We start from the raw sequence: 27,110 nt of genomic DNA on the forward strand, positions 1-27,110 counted from the left end.
TGTGACAGACGTGACAGGGTCTGGAGACGCCATGGAGAATGTTCTGCTACCTGCAACATCCTCCAGCATGACCAGTTTGGCAGTGGGTCAGTAATGGTGTGTGGTGGCATTTCTTTTGGGGGCCGCACAGCCCTCCATGTGCTCGCCAGAGGTAGCCTGATTGCCATTAGGTACCGAGATGAGATCCTCAGACCCCTTGTGAGACCATATGCTGGTGCAGTTGGCCCTGGGTTCTTCCTAATGCAAGACAATGCTAGACCTCATGTGGCTGGAGTGTGTCAGCAATTCCTGCAAGACGAAGGCATTGATGCTATGGACTGGCCCACCCGTTCCCCAGACCTGAATCCAATTGAGCACATCTGGGACATCATGTCTCGCTCCATCCACCAATGCCACGTTGCACCAGACTGTCCATGAGTTGGGGGATGCTTTAGTCCAGGTGTGGGAGGAGATCCCTCAGGAGACCATCTGCCACCTCATCAGGAGCATGCAAGACGAAGGCATTGATGCTATGGACTGGCCCGCCCGTTCCCCAGACCTGAATCCAATTGAGCACATCTGGGACATCATGTCTCGCTCCATCCACCAATGCCACGTTGCACCACAGACTGTCCATGAGTTGGGGGATGCTTTAGTCCAGGTGTGGGAGGAGATCCCTCAGGAGACCATCTGCCACCTCATCAGGAGCATGCCCAGGCATTGTAGGGAGGTCATACAGGCACGTGGAGGCCACACACACTACTGAGCCTCATTTTGACTTGTTTTAAGGACATTACATCAAAGTTGGATCAGCCTGTAGTGTTTTTTTCCACTTTAATTTTGAGTGTAACTCCAAATCCAGACCTCCATGGGTTGCTAAATTTGATTTCCATTGATAATTTTTGTTGTCAGCACATTCAACTATCTAATGAACAAAGTATTTAATAAGAATATTTAATTCATTCAGATCTAGGATGTCTTATTTTTGTGTTCCCTTTATTTTTTTGAGCAGTGTATGTCTAATTATCCATCTTCTTGCTGACAGGTATTTGTGTTTTGCCATGGCCTGATGCAGCTGTCTCAACTCCTCTACAGTGCTTACTTTAAGAGTAGCTTGACTACCATCGAGAAGCGCTTTGGCCTCTCCAGTTTGTCCTCTGGCTTTATCTCCAGTTTACATGAGGTAATTGTGTCAGCTGAACTGCTTCAGGGTGAATCTGTGGTAGACTTACTCTAGCTCAAGGGTGTCAAACTCATGTCGTCACATTGGCATCACGTGACATATCAGGACTTTTTCCCTCTTTGCTAAACAGGGCCAGTACGTGATGCATTGGCCCGTGGACCGGGAGTTTGACAGCCCTCCTCTAGCTGAACTTCCAAAATGTGATGGAAATGTGGTTGTACCAGTATCTACTGTACATTGGATTAATAGGCTACATATAGGCTATACATTTTTTTCACACTGATTAATCTGAGAATATAAAAATGAGGCATAGAGACTACTATATATGTCACATATTATCTATTTTCTATGCAGTGCGGATTGTCTAAGATACCATGTTTTCCATGGCATCTAAATTAAAAATAAGTGATAAGTAGTATTACAAAAATGGACTAACTGCATGTACATGTGCACTGGGAAGCATAGGGAGTGGAGTCAGGCACTCCACTCTGGGTAATGCATTCAGGACAGGGGCCTTAGGTAATTTCTATGTCAGTGAATTACAGTATATTGTAGCATCATATTAGAGCAGTGGTGGTATAGTGATTAGAATGCAGTACTGCAGACTACTTCTGCTGATTGTCTGCTGCCTACAGTTTGGCAGTTCAAATCTCACCCGGCTCAAGGTTGACTCAGCCTTCCATCCTTCTGAGATCAGTAAAATGAGAACCCATATTATTGGGTGGGGGCATATGTTGAGTCTATAAACTGTTTAGAGAGGGCTGTAAAGCACCGTGAAGCGGTACATAAACCCTATTGCTATCATCTAGCCACCTATGGCATGAGATTGATATAGCAATGGCTGGATGACTGTGGCAACTTTAAGATGTGTGGACTTCAATTCCCAGAATTCCACAGCCAACTTGAAGTAATCCACACATCTTAAAGATGCTGAGTTTAAAAAATAAAGGTTTGGAACATGCTATAGGTTACTAATATGGAAATGATCTTAGAATAGAGGAATCAGAAGCATTGAGGCATTACCTCGAGATATGCCTCTAACTAGATATGTTTTTTTCTGGAGTGTTTTTTGTTGCACCTTCAAACTTGATCTAGTCCATTAAAAAAAATAGATTTTTTGTTGATTTCTCTTATACCATTCTGTTCGATTTTCAAAGGGATAATTTGCTGGTGGAAGGCATCCTGAGTCCTTTACATAATTTCTTTCCACATTTTGGTAGGTTGGAAAAAATAAAAATGAGAGCAGAATCACTGATTAGAAATTAAGATAAGAGTGTTGCATGGTTCCATAAGGAAGGAAGAATTTCTAAATCTCACATTGATCATAAAAGCAGCTAGATTTTAAACAGCACCTCTCATTAGATATTGTAATAGGAAAAATGCCCATTTATATAAGGAACCATAGTACTTGGACATAAATGCAACAAAATATCTTTTAATGGCATGCACAACTACAATCTTTCCTTGTCAAAGGAATGCAGAAAAGCTCTGAAATTTCACAGATTATATACAGTTTGAAATGATACATAAGAATTATACAATGCAATGTAAATAAAAGCATTTTCTTTACATGCAAAATGTAGCAACTGATTAATACATGAGGTGATCTAACTATGGGATGATCAGGTACCTTTAAGTTCCACTACTGTTATTACTGATACCAGCATCTTATGACATATTTTATTGTACTTATGTATTGATTCCTTTCACACCAAGGAAAAGACTACAATCTGGTTTTTAATTATCTGTCTCCTGCTCCTCCAGGAAACCATCAGACGGTTTCAGTTGGCCTGTTCCTTCAGCTGCAGAATTCAAAATCTCTCAGGGATCATGCTTATAAGGATAAAAATATTATTTGTTCCCCTTAATATGTTTCCCATTCCATTATCCAGACTATTTTAGAGTAAACTAGTCATTCTGATATCCAACTTCTTCATTCACCTTCTCCAGATATTAAGGGTGCACATTTGTGTCTTCCAGTTGCTTCAGATTAGTTTCCATAATTCCTTAGTTGACCATGATGGTTGGAGCTATGGGAATTAAATTTTAAGAGGTTACTGGCTTTTGTTTCTGATAATTACAATAACAATGCATTTATTTCAGATTGCTCACTAACACAGGATGGACAAAATGCTAGAGTTAAAATCCTTTTCAACTAATTTCTTTTTAACCTATTTTATTCAAGATTCCAAATCGTTGCTTCTAGAGATGTTTCTGTTTCCCACATTTGGGTAGGTTGGAAAGAATAATCCACTTTTGAGCAGTAAATTTAAGGACTTTTTCTCTGGACTTAAAAGTGACAATAAATCTTTCCTAAGATGCAAAGTAGGGACAAATGTTTTCTTTACCTTTTATTGTGAAATAACACCATAGTATTATGGTGTTGTTCGTGTTTGTTTTAGGGTACCCTTCCCTAACTATGGCTGTCCAGATGCATTTAGATGGAAAAATTTCCAGTCAGGGTTTATATTTGGCCATAGTGATCAAACATTCTGAGAAGACAACTGCAATGGTCAGCTGAGACTGTTTTTATTTTTACATAATTCCCAGAGTTATTTTATACAGGTTATTCCTATATAGAGGTTTATAGCTGAGAGTTTTATTTTGGGAAGGGCAGAGTATGCAGCTCAGTGTCAGAGGACATGATTTTCCTGAAGAAGGCCCAAAGTTCATTTGTTAGCATCCTAAAATAGGCATTAGAGAGCTACTACCATGTGATGATGTTGGTATATTAGGTGTGTCTGAGTACACATTGGTTTTTACACATCTCTGCCAATTTTGGTTCCATGTCATTTGCTTTTCTAGACGATCATTTGAAAGTCCTGAAACTGGGCTTATATATTATAGTGCAATCCAAAGACTGTATATGTAGAAACACATTCCATTAATACCAGCTGATACATGTAAATATTGAATTCACACATATTGTGTTTTGTTTGGATTTGTCATATGATCCCACTGTGATTTATTCTGTAAAATATAAAGTATAAAATATGTAGAAATTCAACAAATTGTCTGCAGATGCAGTTCTAAAACTCAGTAGAAATGTTTTGCAATTAATATGTTACAAACATCAAAACACTTTGTCTCGAGCTGAACAGCCTCCAGATGTGTGGACTACAATTCCTAGAATTGTCAGCAAAGGCCATTCTGGCAAGAAATGTTAGGAGGTGGTCCACATATCTGGATGACATCCAGAGGAAAGCTGTTCCAACAGAACTCCAAGCACATTGCCTCATTTACGGTAGGAAACACAGGAACTTTTAAAATATTTTTTATATTAAAAAGACATGGTCTTACTCTTAAGGGTCACCATGATGTCTGCTTTGTGATGTTCTTCCCCGAAAATTTCTTCATGGTCACATTTATTCTAGCCCACAAACAGCTATCATTACTGTCCTGCCAAATACATATGTTTTTGCTTGGAACTATTTTTCATACTTTTTCTATAAGCTCCCCTGCCTGATGACTAGGATTTCTCAGTTATGTGTTAGAATGATTCCAACAGCTGGGCCAAAAAAGATATTCTAATGTACAGATGGAATAATAGAAAAATATGTGGATGAAAGGGTTGAAATTTACATTGTTAATCTTTTTTTAAACTAAAAACTATTAGTATATGTCAACAGAGATTGTCCATAATATATAAAGACCCTTAAAATGTTGGAAATGTGAACAAGAAGGGACATTTTATCATCCCTGATGGATGTGTCAAAAGCTAGAAAACTCTGGATTCAAATACATTCATTAACTAAGAGAATTTAAAGGTTAATATGAAATTGAAGTCAGATGATTTTCTTTTAGGATTCATGGACAAACAGTTGGGAAAAAACATGGAACTTGTTTTTATATGTGATAACTGCAAGATTATTATTATATGTACAAATATGGAATGATTTGGCACTATCCGCAAATAGAGGAATGATTATGGTAGACGATAGAACTTGCTGAGGTGGCTAAATTGACTTCTTTGATCAGAGAAATGATAACATCTACATTAATTGCTGACTGAAGCACTTTATACGCTTTTTGCTTAAAACAGAAAATAATGAATTTATGATTTATGCTTTGACGATTAAATAAATTATAGAAAAAAGAGAATTATGGTATAGTAATAGAAGAAGATGTAAACCTGTAATTGTATTTATAACTGCTGTAAAGACCAGAAGCCAGTTCTTTGCATCTTTTTTCTTTTGTTTTTTTTTTAACTTTTCTCTCCTTGCATTTTTAGCTTTCTCTTTGATTTCTATCTTCTATCTTTTCTACTTTATATTAATTTATATTAGTATTACATTAAAAAAAATCTTTTATAAAATTGTATATTGAAAAAACGATTCCATCAGCTGTAAAACCAAGAAAGAATGACAGTGTGTATGTGTATTAATGGTGTGGTGTGTGTGTGTGTGTGTGTATTCACAGTTAGAAAATCTGTTCTAGTTCTAAGACAGAAAACAAGCAAATGAAGGAGGAAAAGATCCAGACGATCCTTCTCCTCTTCATCATGTGGAGTCACTAACAGATGTCTTCCTTTGGGACTCTCCTAACACATCTGTATATTTTTGTCTCTCTACAGATTGGCAATGTCATCCTCATCATCTTTGTGAGCTACTTTGGTAGTCGAGTTCATCGACCTCGGATCATTGGCCTGGGAGGTCTCCTGTTGGCACTAGGGGCCTTCCTTTTGACTCTTCCACATTTCCTTTCTGGACGATATGAATATTCTTCAGCACAAATTAGTATGTAACTTTCTTGAACTCTTTTCTTTTCCAAGCCCTTTGTAGATATTCTAAAGTTTAATGGAGCTCCCTACCTTTTTTTTTTTTGCTTTTGCTTTCTTTCCTACCTTCAGTTTGGAACGATCCCCAAATTCTTGATTTGTTCTTGTTAAATCCTGTGTGGTAGTATATGATTCTCCCTAGCAGGTAGGTCAGGAAGGTTACTTGCATGTTAAAGTAACTTGGCCTTTGGCCATCTTAACTTCCAACATTCCCTGCAGGGCTATGTGCAGTCTCTTTGTAATAACTTGTCTACTCTGAGCATGCCAAGCTGGATCAGGACCAGTTGAGTCTGAGGCAGTGCAAGTTTTGGGTGTCATTGATTATTCTATGTATTGAATTGGTGCTCTGAATGTATCGGGATTCTTTGATGCTATCAAAATGAGTAGAAATTGTCTGCAGATAGAGAAGTAAGGGTAATCAGGACATTGTTGCATAGTACATGCTTTTATTGTGGTCAAAGTCTTATAAAAAGAGAATGTTCAATCTATATATGATACATATTTTATCTGTATTAAGGAAAAACATCAACAGGAAAAACAAAACAAAGAAAAAAAGGGAAAGGAACAGAATACATATACGTAGATACATAGCAATATATATATATATATATATATATATATATATATATATATATATATATATATATATATATATATATATATATATATCACTCATCTATGTTATTTATCTTTTTTAAGATAAATTGATGATATATAAGCTTTACATTGAGATAAAGATTGAAGTGACAATTCAAAAGATGAGATTTGATACAATTATATAAAAATTAAAAACAAAAATTTAAAAAGATAAAACATATGTCTAAGAAAAAAAGTATTATTACCATCTCTCTTTGGTTCTTTTTTTTCTTCTACTTTAATATTGCTATAGTGCAGTATGTTTTAAACTTCCATATTATTGTTCATTTCAATTTAGACCTAAAAGGAAACTGTTGATTTATACATTGATTTATTATATAGTCAGCTTGCCTTCTGGCATTTCCCACATTTCCTTTTAATATCAGGTAGAAACTAAGAGCCTGATGTACTCTACTCAAAAAGAGTTCAACATCTGCTTGGCAGGAGCAATTGTTTCTAGTGACATCAACTGGATTTGATTGCTCAGTTGCCAAGGATTTGGATTCAAATTCTGAATTTGTAAACAGTATGCTATTCATCAAAAGGCAACACAGGATGATGGGTAAAAGAATTCATTTAGGAAGCATTAGCAGATACATTTGGCTTCTCTTAAACCTTCTAATCATACATGGAATCATGTAATAGTATCTTTTAATTCTGCGGTCATGATATTTATCTATAAAGTATCCAGCAAGTATGCAAGAAAACTCATTTGTTCCTGGAAGAGGAAATCTGGATATTCACAGTCACTGACAATCAGAAGTATAACATCTTACAGCATTTTCTCTTGTACTAGAATTTTTTTTTTGTTATAGCTGTCATTTTACAGAGCCATCTTTATGCAGAACAATGATGGAATAAAATCACTGGAAAGTGATGAATTTGGTAAGAAAGATCTTGGCAGAAGATTCAGCAAAAATGTTATTACCTAGATTGTGGATTTTTATTTACTATGGCTCTGTAAATCTTTCAAAAGATTGCCTCAGAACACATGAAAGCATGTATGAAATATCTCTTTTAAAATCATTAAAGAAACTTAGTCTAAACCTGCACAATTGGTTTGAAAGCGGCTCCCTGCTTCTCTCTCTCTCTTGCTCCCCCCCACCTCTCTCTCTCTCTCTCTCTCTCTCTCTCTCTCACACACACACACACACACACACACACACACACACACACGAGCTTCACATTATTCTCAGTAAAATGAAGTTGCCATTTCATATTAAGCTAAGAAAAGCAAAGAAAATTGGCTGTGAATTCTATTATTTTAGCAGAATTGCATGAGACTTAAAGGGAGTCCAGTAATAAAGAATTGGCAAGTTGTATGAAGACTTTTGTGGGCTCTATTCCACTGCAGGCAATGGTTCCAAAATGTTACTGTATTGTGCACCATGGATTATCAGTCAAAATCAGAAGAAACCATTTCATCCAAGTGATCATGCCAACAATTTTTAGAAACACGAATTAAGACTAAATGAAGAGGTTCTGAAGATCTTGGAGAAGATGTAATCAGTTCTCTGGAGACAAAGTCATTATGCAAAGTTCACTTGTTACTAGTAAAGGCAATAAAGACCTCTCTCGTCTGTCGAGGAATTTCTGGGTATTTCTGGGAATTGAGACTGGGCATTTTTAGTTATGTTTATTAGAGATATTCAGGCTAAATGATCTTGTGGATCATACCTCCTTATTAAATAGAATATATTCTTAGGTGTACTGAGATATTTTAAAATATAGTTTTCTTCATCATGGACTGTATTCATTTTTATAAGTTTGCCTCCAGTATACTTTTCTAAGAAGGGTTGTCTGTTGTTTCTAATTAACAATTCTTAGTTAACATTTAAATGCAATTTGTAGACTTATTTTAATTCCACATGTATATCTAAACATACTTACCTCAATTGTATGTGTGTGACGGCAGTAAACTATTTTCTTTTCCAGAAAGATCCTTTCTGATCTTCTCAGAATCTCTTCAGTAAGAATTCGGAAGTGAAAATTAAGAGCATTTATGTAAACAAACAAAAAAGAAGTTGTTGGATTGTATTATTTTTCTCATTTACCACCAAACAGTTTCAGTATTAAATATTGTACTTTGTCATGAAATGTGTCTCGAATATGGTCTTGTGGGAATTGAATTATACAAATAAATATGAATTTTTTGTGAAGGCTCCTGCATTCTGGAATTACATCCTTGGCTCCTGTGCTGTAATATTGTTGCTGTAATGAATTTATGTCAGTACAATGTACTTATTGAATTCCCTTCATTAACTGCTCAGCATGTTTTGTTTTGCTCACTTTCAAATTCATAGAAGTACACAAACCTGCATGGTAATTCATTAAATGATGAAAATTTGTGGTAATATCTGAACCAACAGTGAAAATACAAATAACAAGTTCTAGAATGTAGGAAAACTGGATGAAGAGCAAAGACTCTGTGTGTGTTTTAACTTTGCTTAGGTCATGTAATAACTATTCTCTTTTATCTTTTGATGTCTCTCTCTCCTTTTCCTCCCTTCTCCCTCAGAACCCAGGTTCTAAAAATCTTTCTGACTATACCCCTGTAACAATGCCATCATATCTTGACAGAAAAATTGATGACAGGTACTAATTAAACTAAGGAAGTTTATAGGTCTGGCAATTCTCCAGCAATCCAGGAATGAGAAATCATTAAGCAAATTTAAGGATATAATTCACTTTTCGTGTCTAGCTTGATCTTGCTAGTAGATTCCTGAGATTACAAGAATTGCAGTTGTTACCACCCATGATGTTGCTGTTACAAAGGGTGATTCTGAATGGATGTTAGCCAGCATAAGGTACTTCAGGTGCTCATAGCAGTTTTTTTTCAGTTTTCTCCCCCTCCCTCTCCTGTTCCAAAATGCTCACTTTCCACTTGTGAGGCCTTTAGATCCCAAATAGAGTTATTATGCACCCGGAGCCTCTGTTGTTAAATGATTCTTTGTTCAGAAAGGGTGCAGAGAAGAGCAACAAAGATCACTAGGGGTCTGGAGTCTAAAATATATAAAGAACGGTTGCTGGAACTGGGTATGTCCAGTCTGATGAAAAGAAGGACTAGGGGTGACATGATAGCAGTAGTCCAACATCCCTGTGGCTGCCACAAAGAAGAGTGAGCTATTCTCCAAAGAAGCTATTCTCCAAAGCACTTGAGGGCAGGACAAGAAGCAATGGGTGAAAACTAATCAAGGACAGAAGCAACTTAGAACTAAGGAGAAATTTCCTGACAGCTAGAACAAGTAATTCGTGGAACAACTTGCCTCCAGAAGTTGTGAATGCTCCAACACTGGAAGTTTTTAAGAAGAGGTTGGATAACCATTTGTCTGAAGTGGTGTAGGGTTTCCTGCCTAAGCAGGGGTTTGGACTAGAATATTCTGTTCTGTTCTGTTCTGTTTTACTCTACTCTACTCTACTCTACTCTACTCTACTCTATTCATCTGGACCCTAAATATGCATACCAATAACAATGGGAAATGTGGCTTGTGCTACCTCCTCAATGCTCTTTTTTTTCTCCTGGAGCATTGCAAGTGATTATGTATGAATAACCTACTGCAGGTTGATTCTCAAGTTTGCTGTTTACCCATTTTTATATATACAATACAGGTAGTCCTCAGCTTAAAACCACAATTGAGCTTCACAATTAGGTTGCTAAGTGAGAAATTTGTTAAGTGAGTTTTGCCCCATTTTATGAGCTTTCTTGGCACATTTGTTAAGTGAATCACTGCAATTCTTAAATTAGTAACACAGTTGTTAAGTGAATCTGGTTTCCCCATTGACTTTGCTCATCAGGAGGTCTCAAAAGGGGATCACATGACTCCAGGACCCTGTAAACATCATAAATGAGAGTCAGTTGTCAAGCATCCGAATGTAAATCATGTGACCATGGGGATGCTGCAACGGTCATACAGTAAGTTTGAAAAATGGTCATAAGTCACTTTTTTCAGAACTGTTGTAACTTTGAACAGTCACTAAATGAACTATTGTAAGTCGAGGACTACCTGTAGTAATTTTCTTTTTCAAACAAAAATTCTAACACAAGATTTAATATAAGAACTTACTATCAAAAAGAGTTGATTCCCAGTGTGTTCCTCTAAAATTATTGTTGATTTTGTTCTAGATAACCAGAGCAGCCAGCCCAGGTTAGAGCTCTGTCAAGGAGGATTTAAGTGTTCGAATGCCACTGTGAATGTCAAGGCAGAGGCCAGTATCATGTGGGGATTAATGATACTTGCCCAACTCTTGGCTGGAATTGGAACAGTCCCTATCCAGCCTTTTGGAATTTCCTATGTGGATGACTTTGCTGAGCCAAACAATTCTCCTTTGTACATAGGTAAATATTTGCTTGAAAGTTGTATTGTAACATTCTTATTGTCTGGTTTGTATTACTTTAATATCAGTTTGGTGCTGGCTGAAAAGGTATCTGCTAAGCAAAGTCTCACGGTTGTGTAACTGATGTAGAAGAACTGTTTCGATGTAACATAAGATAGGGACATAATCTTGTAATAAAACCCGCTATCCAGGAAGGAGGTGAGGCCCATATTCAATTGTGGGAACTATTGACAACATGATGACAGACTTAAAAGTCTGTTCCTGTAGGTAATGGCAGCTTTTGCCTCATGAACTTTTCTTATGAATATAATCTTAAGAAATAAACTTAGAGGTTTATAATACCTGTGACCATTGGCATTTTGTATGGTAAGGTTTTTGCAGTTTCATTGCACACTTGCTCCTCCAGAACTGATGTTTTGCTGCCTTCACTGGTAACAAACAGCCTTCTGGCAACCGCTAGATACCAACTCATGGCAGCTTATCCAGCAATTGCAGCATTGTATGCTGTATTGTAGCACTAGTGTTGCTACCTCTTTAAAATAACCCGCGGCCCTATACAATAAAACAGGCTGTCCATCCGTCTGATGCTCCTGGGTTCTCTTACTAGATGCAACTTCTGGTAAGCTTAAGCAGGAAAAGAGAGGAAGGGGAGAAACTGTAGCCACAACGCTGACCTATATGCATAAAGACACGTTGTACAAATGCTTAGACACCAGTCAAGCTCTAAATGCTCTTAAGCAATTTTACCACAGGTTTTAATTTGCTATTTGTTAATTAAAACAAGGCATTTGTTTGTTGTTTGGATTCAGTTTGAGGAGGCTTGTTATTTTTTAACAAAAGACACAGACAAAAGGCTTTTTCCTCCTCTTAAAAAAAACCTACTTTCAGCCTTTTAAAAAAATGATTTAAAAATGGAATAGATACAGGAGGTATGGTTCAAAACTGACAAAATCAGTTATATCCTGGTTTTGTTTCTATGATTCTTTGGTCATCTATCAATCATCTCTGTTTAGTATTGGTATGCCAGTGTTAGTTCCCAGTCCTTATGCTAGGAGAAAACAATACCAGCATAACATTTGCTATTCCCACTTGGGGATCCTGATCCTGCCAGAAGCACATTACTAGCATATCTTGTGGTCATGGTGTTTCAGAATTATTAAGGGTAATGCCAAGTGGCCATTTCCTTTGACTCCCATTAAACATCCAGTTCCATTGGGAAGTCATCACCAATCACTTTCTTTTACATGGAGAAAGCAAGTTTTTAACAGATGCTAGACCCCATGTTTAACACTCTGGGTTGTTTTTACAAGTAGTTGGCCTATGTATGTTCAAAGAAAAACAACTGATAGTCAAGTTACTTTTAGATACAGGCTTAACTCTCTTCCCAAAAAGCACTAAAACAAGATTCAGAAGCAGCCAAAACAACATTTGACAGATGTGGGAAAGGACCATCTCTTCCCTGCTTCACTGTGTAGTTCTCCCCACCCCATCTTGCTCTTTAGCCACTATTCAAGCTTATAAATATAACCACAGTGGGACAATTCAGTTTATAAAGTCCATAACAGCTCCTGGGCTGCATACATCTCCTGCACCACCAGCAAATAGCTGGTGAAGGACATCAGATTGTATCCACAACCTAAATATAAACCCTGGATACAAATACTATTTTAACAATGGTATAGCTAAAAATGATTTAAAGTTGGCCCAGTTAATTAGGCATTAGATGTATACAATATTATGATGATGATGATGATGCAAAAAAGATTGCTCAGCAATTAGATATGCTAGGAAAAATTATTTGGCATAACATAAGGATGCTTCCTCAAAACAAAAAAATCCTTGAGTTATTGTTGCTCTTGTGCCATTTCATATCATTTTTATGACAATGGGAACTTTCAACTCTTTATTCAGGGATTTGGTTGTCCTTATGCATGCAGAAGATTAGTTTGAAAGGCTTCATGAGCAAAACATTATATTTAGCAGCTGAAAATGAATGAGTTGCAAGTATGCTTTAAATCCAAATACTTCCAGCTAGCCTTGGTGTTCCTGCCCTGCATTGCACTATGTGATTTTGTACATTTAAAGTGGGAGATACTCTTTATTTTAGGAAAATTGTTTGGGGTTTCTTTCAGTGGCAAATAAGAGTGGATTTCCTAAAGAAGATCTGTAACAATCTACTGCAGTAAGTCTTAATTATACAATTTATTTTACCACAGTACTTTACACAGTTAGTTTGTACTACAAAATAAATATTCAGATCAAACTTCATTACAGTCTGGGAAGAATTAAGACTAATCAATTGAAAAAAATTATTCCACACAAAATAATCAACTTTTTCATTTTTTTTCTTTCTTTTCAGCAATCTTATTTTCCATCTCAGTGTTTGGTCCAGCTTTTGGCTACCTACTTGGCTCTGCAGCATTGAGGATTTTTGTAGATTTTGGACGGGTTAGCTCAAGTAAGTGTTCGATCTAATTTAGGGAAGCCATGGGCTCTCACACATAAGCTTTGAATAATCAGAGATCTGGAAATTAAGCTACAATGAATGGACAGGTCGGCTTCCATCTTTTCTAGTCCAATTCTCTCATATCTGATCTAACCATAATATTATTTTGTGATACATCTCTATTGTTTATAATGGGATTTCTAGGGAGAAATTACCATTTTATTATAATATGTTTTATGGAATGTGCATCTAATTAAGAATTTGGACTTATAAGCCTAAGTGTAATGCAACATGGGGATGACCTTGGGAAATGAGGGGGAAAAATGATGCATAGGAAAGAATCAGACAAGAAAGGCAGGAGCCCCCAGTGGCTTAACAGCCAGAGGAAGAAACTTACAAAGGACCTGCTCTAATTGATCAGGCAGTTAAAAACAGCAGCAGAAAAGTTGTGATGTCGGCCCTCCCAGATAAATCAGACAGGAAATATAACTACTGTAGATGAACCAGTTCTACTTTATTCTATGGCTAACAGATTGAATTAATTCTGCTACTAATAAAGCTAATTAACAGAGTTTTGTAAATCTGAAGGTACAAACTTCAGTCACTGGTACAAACTCGCAGCCCGTGGGCCAGATGCATCACACGCTGACCACGTCCCCTATTTTAGTGAAGGGAAAAAGTCACGAACCATCACATGACAACAATGTGATGTTGCGAGTTTGGCAGCCCTGCATTAGTACATATATACAAGTTTGGGGTACACGGGGTTCTTTCTATCAGTCCACAGATTTTCTTTCTCATATCCCCATGCCAAAGACATCCAGGCAGACTGAAATTTCAGAGTGGTTGCTGACATCTTGTTCTTCATTAAGCAAATAAATGAGCTGAGAGCGGGAACTGGCAATGGGTTTCTTTTCATTAATTGCCCCTTGATTATGTCACCCAATTTTAAGTGGGCTGGTCACATCCAGGAAAGCTGCACCATTGTTTAAATGGGGTGTGGGCTCTTCTTGTCTGCATGCTTTTAATGCTGAAGGACAGGAAACCTGGACAGAGCTGGAAAAGTCTGAAGATTGCTATTTATTCCTTCCTGCTCATTAACAATGTGGAGCGACACTTTCTATGCCAGCTTCAGTGATCTACTGCCTGTTTGAAGCAAGACCTCCTGCTGGGAGGATGTCCGCTCTCAAAATACACTGATTTGAGGTCTCTTCTCTAAGATCTCAGGAGAGTAGAAGCTCCAAATGTTGGCCTTATTAAGACAGCTGCTCTAATGAGATTATTTTCAGGGAAAGGGCAGTTAATATTTCCAGCTACATTGACTATTTATATTGTTGGATAATTAGTTTAAAAAACCATTAGGTGTCTAAAAAAATTGTTGGGAATAGAATGGTTTCTATAATTAATACTGCAATTCCACAAGTGAATCAGACATACCACATTGCCTCCCTCAGCCTCACATTTCAGCAGTATACTGTTAAAAGTCTGTACTTTAAACAAATGCCTTTCACCACGTGATACTACTAAGTTTCCACAATTTTCTGCCTCACCAAAAGTTCATATTTGGTGCCCAGTCCTATAGGTAGGTTTTCTTTCAGTTTCCCCATTATTTATGCTCTTTTATTCCATTAGAGGTTGTTTTATGGAAGAAATTGATGTTAGATAATATTTCCTGTCAATTATTTTAGAGCAGTTTTTCCTTAAAAATTCAATCACTTCTTCAACCCAACTTAATGAAATTATACTAAATAATATATATTTATTTCATTTCAGTCACAGACCAGCATAAAACTAACAACATAACAGTAACTCTAAAACAGAAATAAAAATTAAAAAATCATAACAAAATAAGGTAAAATAAAATTATTAATGTAAAATTTCAAAATACAGGAATCAAAACTTGAGGAAGACTTGTAAAATTACAATCTATATTACCATCAATCAACTAAATACTATAGATAACTAAGATAGAAATGATAGAAACTATAAAAAAGCATAAGTAATACTAGGATTTGTAAAACACTATTAGAATGTAAAAGCTATGCTAACTAATACTTGCTGAAGCCCTACTAAGGTTTGTTGGAATTATGACAATTATAATCCAATTAACTAAACAAAGAAATATTGTTAGGGTTAGGATTACTGAATCATAGATAATTGTGGTTGACCTTAACTTTAAAGAAGGGGGATGGGAAACAGGACCATAGATCAAATGTGTCAGCATTGCTGGCTTCTTTTTTAAAAGAAATCCTGGGATGCATTGGTCTCTGAGAAAATAGATTCTAACAGTAGAAATAATTAGAATTTCATGGCATTTGGCCACTGAAGAAAAAGGATCATATTTTATGTATTGGCAGAATTGTAATGTAACTTCTTGGTAACAAATTACTTAGTTGAGATTTCTCCAATCTGGTACCTTCCAGATACAATGGGATTGCAATTTGCAAGGTGATTATGGGTCATACTTCCTGAGAATTTGGGGAATTGCAGATCCAGTACATTTGAAAAATGCTAGGTTAGGAGTCTAGTCTGGTGACTTCACTTCTTGATATTTGTGATTTGTTTTTCCCATTTATCTCTTAGAGGATGTAAACTTGACGCCAAATGACCCACGTTGGATTGGAGCATGGTGGTTGGGTCTTCTCGTTGCTGCTGGTTGTTTGCTACTCTGTTCCATTCCCTATTTCTTCTTCCCTCGATATATGCTGAAAGGGAAGGTAAGTCTCAAGTATTGAATTGGAGATGGTCTTGCTAAATTGCCAATGTCCTGTCCATAATGGAATGTAGCATGTTACATAAGAGGAAAAAAAACTATTTACTTCCACTTTGCCAGTGAGAAATGATTATTTCTTGTTTTGGATTAGCCATTTTAAAAAAATAATAAACTCTTTTTTTACTGTCCTGAAACTGCCTGTGATTAGTTTAATACATAAATTAAATTCACAGACAAACATCTTGATATACATAACAATAGATCCAGATATAATGAAGAGATAAAAATGATACTACATGTTAGCAAAGCCATATAGGGTTTTATAAATAAGACAAATGCTTTTATTTTGAGATGGAAGGCAACTGGAAGCCAATGCAGCCAATGTTGTACAAGGCCACCAGGAGATTTCTAAAATAATCTTGAATACTGCATTTTGGACACGCTGCAGTTTCATTAACTCTTTGTCCCTCTATATTCCATGACCTTCCAAATGACCTTCTGTTTTATTACATTAAAAAGCCTTATTTCATTAATCTTTTTCCATCACATTAATCTTCTGCTTTCTGCTACTCACTCCTTAACAGTCCTTCCTACCAATCTCGGGTCTTCAGGAGTAGTCCCAAAAATGTGGTAATGCTTTAAAACAGAACCTGGAAAAAAAATTAACTGGGCCCGGCAGCAGTGATTTTTTTTTAAAAAAAATATATCTTTCTCTTCCATCAGGAAGCATCTGAAGCAGATATCCTGAAGAAGATTGAAAAAGCAAAGGAAGAGTCCCTGATGGTTTTTATCAAAAGTAAAGTGATTTTAATGGAAGTGTATTTCCAGTAAAAGTAAATGATTGCTTTGTTAAATAATTACACCTATTTAGGGAAAAAAACAGCAACATTTCCTAATATCTACAATAGCAACCATCCTATTCATATTTGCAAGTTTAATATGGATTAATTGTTTGGATATTTCAGGTCAACCCATACTAGATTTCATTCAAAGCAGGATAACTAAAAATAGCTATTTATTTCTTACTCGTTCTATTATGATTTGAGTTAGCCATCTAATCGACCCATCTTTCAGTTTTTTTAGGTGACAATATAGTAGCTGGCCTAGCTGGTAGAGGAATTTTCAAATTCTATTCCAAGAGACAATAGATAATCCACACTGAATGAGATATGGTTGAAAAAACATGGCTCTAATAATCATTTAGGCATACTGTATAGTAATTGTTCTGTATAGAAAATTGTTCACTAGTTCCAACTGATGGCTAACTCAGCTGTTTGGCACATATCTTCTAATAGATTTTTTCCCCCCAAATAGAAATCTCATTTCCAAATAAAGTGTTCTGTTCTTTGTAAGATAATGTATATGCGCATGACTTTTCATAATATACAGGTAGTCCTCGACAATTGAGCCCCAAATTTTTGTTGCTATGCAAGACAGCCATTAAGTGAATTTTGCCCCATTTTATGACCTTTCTTGCCACAGTTGTTGAGTGAATTACTGTACTTGTTAAGTTAGTATCATGGTTGTTAAATGAATCTGACTTCCCCATGGACTTTGCTTGTCAGAAGGTGATCCCATGACCCTGGGACACTGCAACCCTCATAAAGAGGAATCAGTTGCCAAATGTCTGAATTTTGATCACATGACTATGAGGATGTTGCCACGGTCATGTGTGAAAAATAGTCATAAGTCCCTTTTTCAAGTGCCTTTGTAACTTCGAATGGTCTGTAAATGAACTGTTATAAGTCAAGGACCACCCGTATAAGATAAATCTAATCGAGCTAGTTTGGCATACTAAAGAATAAGACTTGAAACCGGGAGACTTTGAATTCTAGTCCCAGTTTTGGCAAAAAGCCAGCCCTAGGAAGGTAGTAATGGCAAACCACTTCAGGGGAGGGGCTTGCCAAGTAATTGCAGGGACGTGTCCAGGCAATCTCCGAGAATCAGACATGATTGAATGGAAAAAAAGTTTAACCTGAAAACTTTCCATACAGCATCTGAGTTTGAAGTTTCTGCTGAGATATAGAGAGCTGATCTTAGAGATTACTCTATAACCTTGGTTCCATCTTCCCGTCTTATGATTGCTTTCCTAAAGTAATTTTATACTTTGTTGATATTGGTTTTGCTTGTTGACTTTTACTTGATGAACATAGAGAAAAGTCCACAAGGTAGAGGAATATAGCTCTGAGTGAGATATGTGCCTTAACCGTTTGAGAATTTTAGACTTAAGTCTCCTTAGGCTCCAATTCAGAGATATCTCTGAACATAAGACAGTGAAAGTATGAGTAAATGTTATCTGTGTTACTTATCTTATATATTTCTTTTGAACTATTGTCAGATGGAGGGGAAAGAAGACAGAGAGTGGGGAAAAGATTCTAAAGAGCTCTTGTCTTTTTTTTTCCATGAGCATTTAGCAGAAAGCCATTAAAGTTTAAATCAATTGAGCCTGGTCTTCCCCAGTCTAGTGGTTTCTAAATATGTTGGACTGCAACCCTACATTTTCAGCTAGTTAAATACATCTGAAAAATTTCAGATTGGAGAACCTTAGTCTAGGAAAGCATCATCATCTTCAAGAATAGAAGCCAAGTAGACCTACCTTAAGAATTGGTCTTCTTGTTGCAATTCATATCCTTTAAAAGATGCTATAATAATCCTTTGGGTGTACCCATGTCCTAAAGCCCTTTTCCTTTTATTTCTATTCTTCAAACTCTTCTATTTTTATTTTCAGAGTTCCCGCAAGGCTTCTTAAAACTGCTCCTCAATCCACTCTTCATATTGTTGGTCTTGGCGCAATGCAGCTTCTCCTCTGTTCTTGCTGGGCTCTCTACCTTCCTCAACAAGTACCTGGAAAAACAATTTGGTGCTACCCCCTCTTATGCTAACTTCCTCATTGGTGAGAAAACTAGAATAACTCATCTAATTTGAGCTAATGGCTGAGTCTTTCTGAGAACAAAGCACTGGCTACTTAAACAGAATGTTTAGCTACAGTCCATATTCATTTTATCTGGTAATGTACCAGAGAACAACCACACTATTGAGATTGAAAACCTAATCTGACAAATTGGAAGGCATAGAAAAATTAGCAAATAATCTTCTGTGGGTTGCCAACAGTGTGCCACCAAATATCTGTTAACAACACTAAATTGAGGGCGATGAAAATTAGTTAGAAATTGAAGTACAACTTGATTTGATAAATCTTAAAATATGTCAGGCTGAAACCATGCTTTTTTAATATCTGCATTAAAAATTCTTTTGCCAAGAATATTGCTCTGAATGCACCAGCAGTATAATGGTTACAGGTAACTATCAAGCATTTGTACGCATTCTAGTTGTCAATCCATCCAAAATCCTTCCTTATATAGATATGTTTGTTATTTTTTAAAAAAAGATATAGTGGCTGTGCAACTCTACCCTTGGGGCCTGTATGGCTGCCTTAAATAGTTAAGAGACATTTTGAATTAAATCAATAAAATAATTCAGTATCGATAAAAGAAAATATTTCTAGCTTAGGATTGAAATGAGGGATCTTTGGTGCTCACTCCTTCCTAGCAATGATGAGGTTACCTAGTTTGGATGATGAAACACCTACAAGAAAACAGCCAACCTCAGAAAGCACCAAGGACCCCTTGTAACTCAATATCCCTATGATAAATTAAATGTCCTTCTATACAGCAAATAGATACTGTATAGGAGGGTAGAGCCTAGGGCTCTCTTGCTGTTGCTGTTACTGTGAAAAAAAATAATTGGCTCAGTACTGCTCCTCTTTTGCCATGTAGCAGCAGTGAATTAGGACTCGTTTAATGACCGGAGCATGTTCGTTGTTTTCCCTATCACTGAGAATGTTATGTTGGAAGGAGATAATGTCATTTTCCCCTGGTTTACATGCAAGGGTTGCCTACAGCTTACAGCAACCATTTGTACTTTCCCAAGACATTTTTTAAGTGAAAAGCATAAATATTTATCTACTCATTTAAGTTTTATGAAGAGGGGGTGGGATTGAAGGTACTGCATGAATGTTTTAATTTGCAAAACCTTAAGGCTTCCATTTCATGTCTTTAAAATAAAAATCCCTGCATGATTTTCTCCGCCTTTGAAAAGAGTTAAAGAGGCAAATCAACAATTTAGTGTGTGAAAACCCAGATGAAGTTCTCTGCAAAAGAATTGCCCATTCCTGTGTTTGCAGTTGCCTTTCCTGTATAAGTTGTCTACCTTTTGCTGAATATTTAGTGTGCAAGATTTCTTCAGATTTATATGCAGATTAAAAAAAAAAACCAATAGTAATTTAAAGTGCAATAGCTAAGAAATGGAATTGATTATCCGATCCTCGCAATAAAAATAAAGAATGTTTATTATGCAAAAAAAATGCAATCCCTTCTGTACCTATTTTAAGACTGATTTCATCCTGTTTCCATCAAGAGATTTTTGTCTTCAGTTGTAGGATTTGTAACTCAATCTCTTCCTTTCCTTTGTAGGATCTGTGAATTTACCTGCAGCTGCCGTAGGGATGCTCATCGGAGGGCTCATCATGAAACGTTTTGCTTTCTCACTCAAAGCCATCCCACGTTTCACCATCGTGGTGTTACTTATCTCCACCCTTTGCTATCTTCCTCTCTTTTTTATGGGCTGCTCTTCACAGACCGTGGCTAGAATTAATCTGTCCAGGTAATAGCAGTACTCTGTGGCAACTAGAACATAGTGCTATAAAATCACGCCACAGAGATTTCTCTTTATCTTGAATTGACAATTTCTCCTTGTCCCAGCCTTTAGATTTTTATTTCATTTCATTTCATTTATTTATTTATTTCATTCCTCCTTATCTAACAAATATGCTCACTGAGTTTAGCGATAATCTCTGAAACAGATTCTTTAGTCAGTGTTTCATTGCGGTTTTATTGTTTTTGCTATTCTGACTTGTTAATTCTGACATATTGCTGAATTGTTTTGGGCAGGGGTATCACTAAAATGATCTTTGTTTTCCAATGATGCTTACACATCTCCTTGCTGCATGTTATGGTTCATATCACTGGCACTGTGTGATATTTGGATGAACTCTTGTCCATAGAGTGTATATTCAGACTACCCCTAATTAAGTTATGGAATTAGGTGGAATTGCCACTGTTTTTAGAGGCTTTAAAAGGTAAGTAGAGGGAAAAGATAACTGTCAGTTGGGATGGCTGAGTTGGTCTTCCCAATTCCAGGACATGAAGGCAGTTAATGCAAATTGCTTTGAGATAACCAGCAAGAGTTCATGTCCAAGCTCTGCCTGTGAATATCGCAGTAATTCCCATGGTAAACTACTCGCATGAATTTTTGCCTCAATTTAGTAGAGCTGTTCTTTTATTATAATATTGCAAAAAGCTGCAAATTATTCATTTAAAACTATTTAGAGACATGAAAGCGATACAGATAGTCCTCAACTTATGACCACAATTGAGCTCAAAATTTCTGTTGCTAAGCGAGATATTTGTTAAGTGAATTTTGCCCCATTTTACAATGTTACTTTGCCATAGTTGTTATGTGAATCACTGTACCTGTTAAGTTAGTAACATGGTTGTTAAGTGAAACTGGCCTCCTTGTTGTCTTTGCTTATCAGAACGTCACAAAAGGTGATCACATAATCCCAGGATGCTGCAACCATCATAAATATGAACCAATTGCCAAGCATCTGAATTTTGATCACATGACTTTGAGAATGCTGCAGTGATCATATGAAAAATAGTCATGTCCTTTTTTGAGTGCCATTGTAACTTCAGACGATCACTAAATGAATGACTGTAAGTCGAGGACTACCTGTATCAGCTTTCATTAACTCTTCCATTCAAGAACTTGAGCATTTAGAAGGTAAAACGAGGGAAGTCTTGTTCATTCAAAAGGTTATAAGCTCTTTCCCAGAAGAGTTTCAAGCAAATCCCAATATTTAGTAGGCATTTCCTATTATATTTTAGAAGATAAACGCTCATAGAATATATGATCTGTGCTTATAATGAAAGTGGCTCCACTCTTAGTTCTTGAGAAAGCTTATGTAATGCGTTCCATTGTTTCATAACGTTAAATTATCATTGGTCAGGAGTTCCTACTTTTTGGGGAATGACAGGTCCAATTCAAAAAGATAATTGTAAGAATGCGATTCTGCCTTGAGAATGTACTTTTGCCTTAAGAAGCTTTTCTATTTTAATTCCAATATCATTTTGACATTTGATTTCTACTGACAGGCTTATATTGGATAGATTATTTCAGAAATCAGATGAATTGCTCCCCAAATTATCTACATGTTTGCATATGTAATAATTGTATATGATTTAACTAAACAACATTAGCAATATCTTCAGATGGCAATAGGCCAAGATTCAGGATGGCAAGGACCCAACAATAACAGGCTGGGAATCACCAGTCCACTCAAGAAAACATATTTCACTCATTGGTTCCATGTTATTTTGTCTCCATTTTTTCTGGCAGTACATCAAGTTCCCCAGAACAAAATCCTTGTAACCTTCGTTGCTCCTGCTCAAAGTATCTCTTCCATCCAGTCTGTGGAGATGATGGTGTGGAGTACCTCTCTCCCTGTCACGCTGGCTGTACTGGTTTCTTCTCTAATTCTTCAGCATCTGGAATTGTAAGAGGTTAAGGATGCAGAGTGGATTCAAATCTATCTAGCACTCATCATATAGACAGGCGGGGAGTATGGCCAAATCACTCATAGATAAGGAAGGCAATATGCCATGCATTCTACAGGAATTTCAAGTGCTTTCTCCTTAATGATAGTATTAGAGCAGGATTCATTGCTCAGAATATGTGCTTTTCATGCAGAGTATCTCAGTTTTAATTCTGATTATTTTACTTCTCAAGAAAAAAAATGAAGAAATACCATTATTCAACATAAATAATAAAAAAATAGATGGTGGTAGTACAATAAGATGGCTTTACTTGTAGTATCAAGACAAAACTAGCTTTTTAATGTCCCCAAGTTTAATATGTGTCCTGTCCTATTTATTTAAGAAGAATCCATTTCTTCAATATTTCATCACACTCGATAATTACTCTCAAACAGAAGTAAACAATTTTTTTCAGGCCAGGAGATACATTTAATTTTGAGGAGTATGGTGAGAAGGGACACTCCACTTAAAAATGGGGCAGGACAGAACAGTTGATTTTGTTGTTTAAATTAAAATTTAGCATCAGATCAGTAAATTAAAATATTGTAAATATGTTCATTCTCCAAATATTAAATAATAAATATATTCTCATAATAAAAATTACAGTATATAATAATTTTGGACTCGAAAGCATGCAAATGCAAGTAGATTAATAGGTACCACTTTGGTGAGAAGGTAACAGCCTTCCAGTATGCCTTTGGCATGTAGTCATGCTGGTCACATGACCACAGAAATTATCTTTGGACGATGCTGGCTCCCTTGGCCAAGAAACGGAAATCAGAGCCATGCTCTAGAGTCAGACATGACTGACAGATAAACCTTTACCTTTTTATAGGGCTGAGAGCAGAGATTTTATGTTGATGGGGCAATTGGGCATTTAGGACAGAGGTTTTCTTAACATTTGTACTTTTAGGTAGAAAAGCCAGGGATTGAACCTATGATTGAACTTATGATTCTGATAAGTAGTTATGGTCTGATCTTGAAGTGAATTGGTTTCCTGAGGTTGATTTCCCTTATTTTCTTTGAACTAGATCTACACAAATTGCTCCTGTATCTCCACCAAGAATGGACAATCTTCAGCAAAGATTGGATCTTGCTCTGTTAGCTGTGCCCATCTGTTGTTACCTGTTATATTCGTCATCTCATTTTCTGCATTGATTGCCTGTCTATCTCACAACCCTCTCTACATGATGGTGTTACGGTAAGAAGGGGCTAAGGCCTTAGTAGATTGGTTTTGTTGCGAAGTCGTGTCCGACCCATCGTGACCCCATGGACAACATTCCTCTAGGCCTTAGTAGATAGTCCCATGCAATACATCTGCAATTTGTAATAAACACAACTGCCAACTGTAGCATAACAATATGGAATAAAATAAAATAAAACCTTGATATGCTTTAATACAGCTTTTCCCAATCTGTACGCTGTACTTATATTTGAATCAACTTCCAACATTCCTGAACCATTATTCACTGAAATACCTTGAAATTGAAACTCTAACTATCAGCAGGGCAGCCAGGTGCCTTCTGAAAGTAATAAATATTCGCTTTCACCTAGTCTTATTTTTCAAAGTATAGAATTTATGGAATACTGCCACCAGAAATATTTTGCTTTATAGGCCCTTTTCAATTTTAACCCTCTTTTTTATGTAACTAAATGACTAAAAAACTAAACAACTTAAGCCAAATGGGTTACTGAACACTCAGACTTACGGTAGGAAGGCATATATATGACCCCACAAAAAAAAGGTGTCAGGCTTTGAGCTACCACCTCAGCAATGGACAATCCTGAAGAGGATTTGCACCTCACACGGCATCTGCTGGGACTCTCTGTATAAAGGAGGCATTGTATCCTCCCCTCAGGGTGTCAAACTGTAGATCGCAGATTATGACTGACTGTAAGCTTTGAGGCATATACCAGTCCAGTATCTGATTTTTTAAAAATATAAACAGTGCTGCACTTCAGTGGCCAGATGGCCTTGACATTGGTATTTCAATATAGAACTCTTTAACATTTGTATTTATACTGTGTTTTACTAATCTAGGTGAAATGTTAATATATATTGCTAGTCCATGTATGACATGCCATATGCTAAATAAATATGTCACTAATTTGCTGTGGCTGTTTCACAACCATTCATAATCATCCTCAAGCTTTTTAGCTTTTCCCAAAGCAGGAACAAACCATTGCTCTCCCTATCTGGTTTTCTGACATACTTTACTGTATCTTGACTCTAAACAGAGTGGTGTCCTATGAAGAAAAGTCTTTTGCTATTGGAATCCAGTTCCTGTTGATGAGATTACTGGGTGAGTGTCAGCCCAGGTCTGCAATCCTAAAGTTATTTATAAAGCAATAACCCACACTGAACATAGTAGGAATTTACATTTGAGTACACATGCAAAGGTTGTTAGTAATACTATTTGAAGGTTTTTTATTATCAAAAATGTGTTTAGGTAGTCCTCAATTTACGACCACAATTGAGCCTATGTTGCTAAGTGAGAAACTTGTTCGGTGAGTTTAGCCCCATTTTATGACTTTTCCTGCCACAGTCATTAAGTGAATCATTGCAGTTGTTAAATTAGTAACACATTTGTTAAGTGAATCTGGTTTCCTCATTGACTTTGCTTGTCAGAAGGTCACAAAAGGTCATCACATATCCCTGGGGCACTGCAGCCATCATAAATATGAACCAGTTACCAAGCATCCCAATGTAAATCACATGACTATGGGGATGCTGTGACAGTCATAAGTGTGAAAAAAGGTCATAAGTCACTTTGTAACTTCAAACAGTCCCTAAGTGAACTGTTGTAAGTCGAGGACTACCTGTAGTTCCTATGGTCATTCCTGGTAAGATGAACTAAGGATTATTTTTTTAAAAAGAGGGGGGAGAGCAGGACAAAAACATGATAGGAGTTAAATCTGATTTTTTTTCCAAGGAGATTTTTTTTAAAAAAATGAGGATTGAGAAACTTCTGCCCACCAGATGTTTTTGGATTCCATAGACTCATAAAATTGCAAGGGTCCATTGAGGCCCTTACGCCCAATCCCCTATTTAGTACAAGAATCCAAATTAAAGAATTCTAGAAAATTGGATGGCTAGCCATATGCTTGCAATTGTGAGGTAAAAGAAAGTTCTCTGTAGTTTGTTCCATAACTGAACTGCATCTACTGTAGTGTTAGAAAATTAGCCACAATTAATAGGACCGAGAGCATAAATTCTGTATTCTAGTCTGAAGACATCACATTTAGTTCAGAACAGGACTTAACATTCTCTAGATGTTGTTGGGCTGCACCTTCCTTCAAATGCGATCAAAGTCACTGTAAAGTTGAACAGCCTTAGAAATTCAATTATCTAAATACAAGTGTCTAGCTTAACAGTCAGAACTCCAATAATGAGAATTAGATTTCAACCACATTTGAATAATTCTTCCCCCCTCATTTCACACACATATACCGTATTGCCGGCGTATAAGACGACTGGGCGTATAAGACGAGCCCCCAACATTTCCACTCAAAATATAGTTTTTGTTATATACTTGCAGTATAAGCGACCCCCCACTTGGAGGCATGCTTTTCAAGGCAAAAAGTCGTCTCATACGCCGGCAAACGGTAAGTTGTAACACTTGGGGTATTCTGGATATAATTCTTGATTGACACCCCAACCCCTTTCCCCAAACTTACAAAGCCACCAAAATGCTTTAGAGAGGCAGCTTCGCCTTTCTCAGGCTGGCACTCATTCCTCTCCCTTTCTTTGTGACAGCCCCGCGTGCGTGCCATCGGACTCCAAGGGTGGGGGATGGACAGCTGCCAACTCTCTCTCTCTCTCTCTCTCTCTCTCTCTCTCTCTCTCTGTGTGTGTGTGTGTGTGTGTGTGTGTGTGTGGTGTGGAGGGTAATTCCGCTATCTCTGGCCTCCGCTCGGTTTTAAAGTCGCTTGGCCGGTTCCCAAGTCGCAGCGCGCGCTGGCCGGGAGACGCGGCGCCGGGTGGAAGCTCGGTGCAGGGAGGCAGATCTTTCTCTCTTAAGCGGGGGGGAGGAGGGGACAAGAGGAGGGACGGGACGGGACAGGGGGCGGAGGAGGGCGCTCGCCTTCTTCCACCGCCCACCGGACCCTTTTCTTCCCAAGGGGACCCTGGAAAGCAGCTCGGGAGCCGGGTGGCCCTGCCCAGCGGGGTCCCATCAGGAACTTCCTGAGGACACCCCCCCGCCCCAAGCACAGCCCTCCCGGTCTTTCAAAGAGGGAGGGAGAAGCGGAGGAGTAAATTGCCGCCCCCGCCCGCTGCCCAGAAGGAGGGCGCCACAGTCCACCCCCACCACCTTCTCCCCCCACTCCCTGGGCCATTACGCGGCTCGGGGCTGGCTGGGCGAAGCAGCCCGCCAGAGACCCTCCCG

At 37.3% G+C, this 27,110-nt stretch overlaps 1 protein-coding gene and 1 long non-coding RNA gene across 4 annotated transcripts in view; one reads left to right on the plus strand and one right to left on the minus strand.

Moving 5' to 3' along the window:
* The window catches only part of SLCO2A1 (solute carrier organic anion transporter family member 2A1), a 73,557-nt gene that overhangs the window by 39,776 nt on the left and 6,671 nt on the right, over positions 1-27,110 (plus strand). For 2 of the 3 annotated variants that reach the window (XM_026691886.2, XM_087964923.1), the window contains 11 exons: positions 1,025-1,162; positions 5,736-5,898; positions 10,699-10,911; positions 13,270-13,368; positions 15,940-16,073; positions 16,793-16,865; positions 18,798-18,962; positions 20,542-20,731; positions 22,526-22,682; positions 23,754-23,923; positions 24,961-25,025. In XM_026691886.2, the coding sequence (XP_026547671.1) occupies positions 1,025-1,162; positions 5,736-5,898; positions 10,699-10,911; positions 13,270-13,368; positions 15,940-16,073; positions 16,793-16,865; positions 18,798-18,962; positions 20,542-20,731; positions 22,526-22,682; positions 23,754-23,923; positions 24,961-25,025 (1,567 nt within the window). The remainder of the gene's footprint in view (positions 1-1,024; positions 1,163-5,735; positions 5,899-10,698; positions 10,912-13,269; positions 13,369-15,939; positions 16,074-16,792; positions 16,866-18,797; positions 18,963-20,541; positions 20,732-22,525; positions 22,683-23,753; positions 23,924-24,960; positions 25,026-27,110) is intronic. The other variant, XM_087964924.1, reaches the window with a different exon arrangement.
* On the minus strand, positions 2,577-7,689 carry LOC148130912 (uncharacterized). The gene is made up of 2 exons (XR_015749460.1): positions 6,782-7,689; positions 2,577-3,192 (listed from the first exon to the last, which is right to left on the minus strand). It is a non-coding gene; the product is annotated as an uncharacterized LOC148130912 (long non-coding RNA).

This window comes from Notechis scutatus, chromosome 4 (assembly GCF_049901735.1).
Source record: "Notechis scutatus isolate UNSWTSFEM ecotype Mainland chromosome 4, rNotScu1.2, whole genome shotgun sequence".
NCBI lineage: Eukaryota > Metazoa > Chordata > Lepidosauria > Squamata > Elapidae > Notechis > Notechis scutatus.